The 8,399-nt window shown below is 30.8% G+C and overlaps 1 protein-coding gene across 1 annotated transcript in view; it reads right to left on the reverse strand.

Moving 5' to 3' along the window:
• Positions 1-2,342, reverse strand: part of LOC106684563 (uncharacterized) — a 40,121-nt gene extending 37,779 nt beyond the window's left edge. Inside the window, exon 1 of the mRNA XM_067052854.1 lies at positions 2,271-2,342. Within this exon, the coding sequence (XP_066908955.1) occupies positions 2,271-2,327 (57 nt within the window). The 5' untranslated portion in view covers positions 2,328-2,342. The remainder of the gene's footprint in view (positions 1-2,270) is intronic.
• Positions 2,343-8,399: the final 6,057 nt, after the last annotated feature.

An 8,399-nucleotide genomic window follows, 5' to 3' on the forward strand; every position in this document is an offset into this window, starting at 1 on the left:
ATATGTAGGAATCGTACAAAAGGATGGTGGAAACGAATCATTTTTAGAATGTTACGTTTTTGAGACCCCAAGATTGAGAAACAGGATTTTTTTTTTTTTATTAATGAAAACATTTTTACTGTAAAAACAAATAGTGATGCATATTTTCCCTAAAAAAAAAATAAAAAAAATAAATAAAAATTATAAATTTATTTATTTGTATTCCCATTATTTATTATTTCCAAACTAAATATATTTATTTATTGAATATAATTACAGCGTGACATTGCCTATTTCTTCAGGATTGGTAGATGTTAACAATTTCTTATATATGTCGTCATTACTATATGGAGTTAGAAAATTTAGAAATTTTTTCCTTTGATTTTGAAAAGCAGGGTATTCCAAAATGATATGTTGTAGGGTTTCTTTTTGGTAACATTTATCGCAATTTCGCAGAATTTTTGACTCCAATACGTTGAAAGAATACTTTGCATAATCCGTCATTTGTTCTAAGTCTAGAAAAATTCTCTTCTTGGTCAGAATCAACCACTTATATATTGATGAAGAAACCACTTTGTTCATTTGTTTAATTCCATATCTCTGATGTCTTATGTATTATTGCCTTTAGTTTTTGAAGTATATTAACGTAAACAAATTTTATTACAATATTTATTACTGCGTAATGTTATGGGAATTTAATTACTATCCAATCATTTCGGTATTAATATTTTCGTTCTTTGAGTTTCAGGATTCTCATTACCAATTTATATTAAATCTGTGAATAGATATGAACTTCGAAATAGCCCAGAAGCCCAAGAGGAGAAAGAGAAGTTATTTCTCCGCAAAATTTGATCATTATAATGTGAACCATATGTAGTTAAGAGTAAAAATTGGTACCTCTGCCAACCAAGTTAAGAGAGAATAAAAATGGTGTCTGTTTCAGAAGATCCAAACAATTCAATTTTGAATTTTTCAAATAAAGAAAAAAATGGTGTTATTTTCTGTTAGAAAAAGATTTAATGTTTACCAACACTTAACAAGAGATATACTAAATGTTATTAAAAAATAATTATTGAAGTTTTTAGGGTCCTGGTAGTGATAAGGCACTGTAGTATTTATTCTAAGGATCCAGGTTCGAATCCATATGTGTATGATAATTATTTTCTGTTTCACTGTACCCGTGAAAACCGTGAGGTTTGTGAGCCCACCGGGGTGCAACCAGCCTCACGACGAAGGTATCCTTAATTATTTAAAAATCTGGCGGTCCTGCGCGATTTTCAAATTAATTAAATCACCAAATCACTTCCTAGCACAACCCTTGCTCTAGTAACAGTACTTCCTTACAATGTCCTGCACCTCTGACTCTTCATGATTTGCAGTGGAAAAGATTTAATTTTTTTTTATTGAATTATTTAAGATGCACTTTAGAAGTTTATTTTATTGCAGAATAACCTAAAATTGTCCTTAATTTTTGATTTGGAACACCATACCTTTAAAACTACCGACAAAATTAGATAACGTAATAAAACATAATTTAAAGTAGAGTAAATATTTTAAAATATTAACTCTAATTGAGCTTTTCAATAATTTCCGTGATAAAGTTTTAAAAAAGCTATATCTTTATCAAAATAATGAAAAATTAATATTTTGGGAAATATCAGGGAAACTGCTGATACTGAAGATAAATATTATCAAATATATTAGAATACATGAGCTTTAATTTGAGTGCTCATTAGCTTCTGTACATCGAATAATACCCCAGCAATAATTTTAATAGAGATTTTTTTTTTCCGAAAAAGTAATCAACATTTTGAGAATTTATTTTGGGAATATCATGAAAAATGCTATTCGTACTACTTAATTGAGAGCTAATGCACATCACAACATCGTTTGTAGGAGTAGTAGTTTCCATATTAGCCAAAAAATATCAATCTTTCCATATTTGGTAAACAATGTTGCACTTTGATAAACTATCCCGAGAGCTTTTTGAGCGTAATATGTTATATTTTTGCAAATGTACTCTACTGTAAATGACAATCTTGTGAAGTATTTTAGTGTTCTAGATAGTTTTAATGGTATGAAGTGTCACTAATTTAATTCCCCACCTTTGGTTGGCAGAGTTATCAATTTTGACTAGGAACTATGTACAGTGTTCACTAAAGTAATACGAAATTTGGGTGAAATAACTTCCCCTCCACCCTCCTCCCGGGCTATTGGACCAAGACATCAAGTTCAGTTTTAATTGTGCAAAATGTTTACAGTATAACTCAAAAGATTGTTGTGGAACTCACAGCCACAGAAACGGAGATAGCGGCCAGAAGAGTGGTGATACAGAGTACAGCATTCATCTTGAAGACTTGTGCACTCGCCGAAGAGGATTTTATTTATATAGGCATCCGCTGCCGAGGATGAAGCAGTTTTTCCTCCCCCTCTCCGCCTCCTAGGATGGAACCATTCAGTGGTGAATCGCGGGTACATCGTGTTATTGATTCGATTTTAATATATCTAGTCAACGTTATCCGATTATATTTGATAAAGTTATTATAATGTTTTGTATTTATTTTGTTATTATAAAAACCAGGCAATGCTTCGCTATTGCTATATTTAAGGATGTATATGGATTGAATAAACACAATTGATAGTTTGTAATAAATTATTGTATAGTTAATTATTATGATTAAGTAATACAGTTTTTAAACAATAGCTATCTCTGTGCAGAGTAATATTAGGAAAAAAAATTCAGAACTGACTAAATAATCAAGGTGTGGTGAAAGATTTTTTAGAAGAGAAGCAAAGATGATATTCGTTTTTAATACCTCAAGAAACCCTTAAATTCAAATTTTCGAAAAAATCAGAAAATAGAATTTTCCTGCATCGGCCTTCGATTTATTTAAAAAATCTAAAACACTTAAATAACATCAACAGTACTCTACTAATCTACACCATACTTACTCAAGAATTTAGAAAATAAATCATTAAACCTTCCCATAGTGGGTATATTTTGAAAACTACATTTTTCTTATTATTAAACACAATTTGATCAGCTATGACATTGTCAAGAACATACTGCATGAAATATGAATAGTTTTTAAATCATAACCATCTCTGAGCTCACCACCCCTTTGATTTATCTTAGAAAATCTAAAACATAGAAATTAGTAAAACACAACTGTACCCATCTATACCAAACACGGTGGTGCTATAAACTGCACCAAAGGGTACAAACCGAATTCTAATTAAACAAATTAGAACCGGAGGTATAAAATAAAACGTTTGAAAATAGTTACTTAATTTGAAACCAATATTTTGCTCTCATAACGGCATTAAATCTAACTTTTGTTAATGTGGATTAATCAATAAAGCAGACATCCACCTCTCCAACGGTTATATTGACGCAGGAATTGGATAAAATAAAGAAGGGTTATGAACGATTATATGAACAATAGTCACTGGATGAAAAAAACAATCCTTCAAATAAATCAAGTTGAAATTTTTTTAATTTTTAATTTTTTTGAAAAATGTTATTTGGTAGTTTGAGGCAACACTAAAAACGAATATGAAATGTTTTTTTCCAAATAAAAAATTTTTTGACCAACTTTACCGCGAGCCACATAATGTTTTTTTTAACTTTTTGTGAATGGAATATAGCTTAATAGAATCAATAATACTTTTATTGTATTCTTTGGAACGAGTCGAATCGATTGGTGTACAATAACTACAAACCAAAAACGCTCAATTTTGTTCATAATTTTTTCCTACCTTGGAATTCGGGGATTTGAGTATTTTTAAACCTCCTCTTGGTGACAGGGGACATTTAGAAAAAATAGCATGTAAATTCGTACAGTAATTCAAAAGTTTAATCTGGACAAATATTCGATCATTCCCTTTTATATATATATATATAAAAGGGAATGATCGAATATTTGTCCAGATTAAACTTTTGAATTACTGTACGAATTTACATGCTATTTTTTCTAAATGTCCCCTGTCACCAAGAGGAGGTTTAAAAATACTCAAATCCCCGAATTCCAAGGTAGGAAAAAATTATGAACAAAATTGAGCGTTTTTGGTTTGTAGTTATTGTACACCAATCGATTCGACTCGTTCCAAAGAATACAATAAAAGTATTATTGATTCTATTAAGCTATATTCCATTCACAAAAAGTGATAAAAACATTATGTGGCTCGTGGTAAAGTTGGTCAAAACAATTTTTTTTTGGAAAAAAACATTTCATATTCGTTTTTAGTGTTGCCTCAAACTACCAAATAACATTTTTCAAAGAAATTAAAAATTAAAAAAATTTCAACTTGATTTATTTGAAGGATTGTTTTTTTCATCCAGTGACTATTGTTCATATAATCGTTCATAACTCTTCTTTATTTTATCCAATTCCTGCGTCAATATAACCGTTGGAGAGGTGGATGTCTGCTTTATTGATTAATCCACATTAACAAAAGTTAGATTTAATGCCGTTATGAGAGCAAAATATTGGTTTCAAATTAAGTAACTATTTTCAAACGTTTTATTTTATACCTCCGGTTCTAATTTGTTTAATTAGAATTCGGTTTGTACCCTGGTACTACCTAATACAATGTAATTCAACATAAATGTAGGATGAAAATAAAATTAATAAATAGAATTTAAAAGTAAAAAAAAAAAGTAGGAATATTCTAAATGAATACATACAATAGCAACGAACAATTATTTTTATCATAACTAAACATTTGCATATTAACTTTCAAATGACTCAAACGACTTGTGATTATCTCTCTGGCTTCATAAAAAATATTTGAATGGGAGTTACAATTTGTGATATTAATTATTTCATGTTTTGTTGAAAAAATTTGTTGGAACTCATTAACAATTTTTTTTTTACTATGTAAATAGAGTAATAGGGGCAAGGCAAGCTAGCAGCGTGGTAATGCGCCTGTCTACCAACCCGAAGGAGTCCCCAGCCCTACTCGAGATTTTTTCAAGCATACCATTATAAAATACTCACTCCCCTCGGGTATTTGTAATGCTTATTGTATTTTTTTTTTAGAATAAGGGGGTTTTGATATTTGTGAGAATAATCTCTCAAAATTGCGCATTTTATTTTTCTGAGATACGGGGGTAATGGGAGGGGAGGTTTATTTTATGTACGTTGGTTTATCTAGAGGTAACTAACCTATTCTAACCACGGTGTGGGGACAAGTTTTCATATCGTGGGTGTTCCACAGAAGTAAAGTTATATTCCCCAGGCTAGATTCGAACCGGTGCCGCTTCAGTCGTTAGGCAGTCGCTTAACTACTCCAGATACAGACGGCCCTCACCAAATAAAAAATCGCACTTGAAACTATTGAAAGACATTCGATAGTTCTTACTATGGTATTTGGAAACTATTTTATTATAATGCCTCTAGTAATGGAAAACCTTGAAAGGACCATGACCAAGCCTGGAAAAACATCCAGACTATTAAATCTCTGAATTCACATTATTAGCTGACTCGAAGAATGAAAGAATCAAAGGAAGGAAGGTATCATGGCGTGGAGAACAATACATGACTGCTCAGGGCCTTATCCTCTTCTATCTCTAAGTAGACATTTCCGGGGAAACGTACGCACAACTTAAAAATGCGAAACTATAATTTATATCTAGGACATAAATCCCTACTTCAAAGTCCTTCTCAAAAATGTTTAAAATATTATTAAGTATTTTCTTCATATTTTTCGTATTACTGGCCTCTCCCGGCTTCGCCTTATTCCGTACTCATAAATATGGAATATCGAGAATTCGATCATCAATCAATCAATCTGAGGCATATCAAAAATCTATTGCAAGAGAAAAAATAGTTTATTATAACTTTTGAATAAGATATACTTCGAATTTTGTCTCCCCTTGACAGCAAAATTATTTTATTGTTGTTTACAGTTTTTTTTGCTTTCCACTTACCCATGTATTCAATACATAGTAAGAAAAAGTATTGCGATCTTACAAAATATAGATTTTGGATTTTCCAAGAAAATAATTTGAATTCCCCTGTGTCCAAATAACCAAGTTTCGCAAAATGTTATCAACCTATCTCAAAACCGAAAAGTTGTACAAATACTGCATAATCAAGGAGTTTATATTCCTGTGATATGGCAACAACTGTCATGATAAAATCGACGGACTGGAAGTGACACTTCATAGAATTAATTTTCTCGAAAAACGCTTTGACGATTTTGGTTAAATTCGGTATATCAATGTACAATCAAATGGTTTTTAATATCAGCTACATTAAGATGTATTAACTCATTAACATTTTTTTTTACTATGTAAACAAGGATTCAAGTCCTCATTGAAATAGGTTTAAAACGGTTTAATGGCAGAAAACTTATTTTATTTCTGGTAATATATAATTTATGTTTTGTTTTTTTTTATTTCCTACATTATTTCTGTAAGTATATTCTGTGAATAAAAATTTGAATGCTGTTTGTTGTTTTAATACTGTTCTACTATCGTCTCTTAGAGTTGTTGCTATATCGGACACAAGTCGTAATTATTACGGTCTGATGTAAAGTATGAGCATTATTGTGATGTGGCTAATGGTCATATTGTTACTTTTATGATGAGGTAGGAATGAGTAAGTCTCGTGTGTCCTATTCTAAGCCTAGTAAGCACGACCTCCTCTCTTCAACATTTATGGTTGGAGGTCCCCATGACTTGATATCCCTTTTATTAGCTAGACATTCATCCCACATAGACTGCCATCCATCTTTAATTTCCCTTTGAAGGAGTTTCCTTATTTCTTAAGATTGCTTTATGTCGTCCCAGGTTACGATTCTCACCTAATTTGATGATGAAATATAAATTCCACCGACAAGTCCAGATTTTGAAGGCCTAGAAATATATGATAATCTGTGTAGGGTATTAGGGAGTTACCTAGAAATAGATCGGGTGACTATGGTTTATTTAGTTTTCTACTGAAGTGAAGACATTTTGTTTTTTCAGCGGATAATTGAATGTCAGTAGTGGATGACCAATGTTTTATCATGTTTATTGCATTTTGTAATTTAAATTGGATATCATTAACACTTCTGGATCGATAAAATATTTCCACAAAAAATGGTTTAATTCTCCTAGGAAAATATAGTCTTAATCATTTATAGTCAAAGAAAAAAGATTGTGACTGAGAACACATAACTGAGATACTCCATTAGTCTGTCTGTGTTCCTGAGAGAGTATTTGGTTATTTTCCGGTGTACCAAACGTGGTTGTAATTATCAGATGAGCATTGTTTGTTGCTATTTGGAAGATTTTTAATCATATCTTAATGTATATTGTCAGCAGAGGAACCCTTCATGGTTCAATATATTATTGAGTTCCCACATTGTAAATTGTATATCAAGGTATGAGGTTGTGCAGTTGTTCTTACTATATATTTGATCATATAACCCTTTTCTTTTAATTCATCTATTTCTATACATTAGAGGTCCTAAGAAGGAATAATACCTTCAATATAGTTAAATGTGTTATGCGCTGTTATCTCAACCGAATATTGACCTCCAAAGTCTTTATATAATAGTTTGTTGCACTGCTGCTCATAAAGCCTTGTTTAATAGGGAACCATTTCTCAATTTTTTTCGTTTTATATTTTTAACGTTTACTACTGAATTTGTAAAAAACTTTATATATAAAAAAATGAGATGTTTTTTAAAAATAAATAATTTAATTTCCATCCATTTTAGTCTCAAACCCTTTTATCTTCAAAATCTTTCTTATAAGTCCGACGTTTCGGCCAATCCGACCATCCTCAGGGACAATCTTAATACAATTTTGGAATTATATAATTTAAAAACTGTAGCTCCATGCAGGCTATTCTGCCCAGGTCAAAACAACAATTTGTAATTAGTCAATATTCACTGAAAACCATAATTAAAATAATTTAATTATCACTTTTTAAGGTGATAAAGTTTTTAAGGAATAGTGACTGTGATAAATGATTTTAAGTTTGGTTTTAAGTGAATATTGACTAATTAGAAATTGTTTTTGACCTGGGCAGAATAGCCTGCATGGAGTTAGAGTTTTTAAATTATATAATTCCAAAATTGTATTAAGATTGTCCCTGAAGATGGCCGGATTGGCCGAAACGTTTGACTTTAGAACTTACTATAGAAAAATAAAAGGTTTTGAGTCTAAAATGGATGGATTATAAATTAAATGAGAATGTTTTATTAAAATTTTCTTGACCCGTTCACTTGACTATTAAGTAAGGTGCTATATTTTCTGTTCTTTGGGTTATTATTTTGTCTTGTGGAAATTTTAATTGGCCTTTATCTCATTTACTTTTCTTTGTTTGGGGACTAGAGGGCTCGGGAGCGTCGTGATGCTATGTCGTGATAAAATAAGAAAAAAAAATAAATATACTTCTTAAGATATGAATGTATATTACAAAACG

Source organism: Halyomorpha halys, unplaced genomic scaffold (assembly GCF_000696795.3).
Source record: "Halyomorpha halys isolate HHAL.00 unplaced genomic scaffold, Hhal_1.1 Scaffold29.1, whole genome shotgun sequence".
In the NCBI taxonomy this organism is placed as follows: domain Eukaryota; kingdom Metazoa; phylum Arthropoda; class Insecta; order Hemiptera; family Pentatomidae; genus Halyomorpha; species Halyomorpha halys.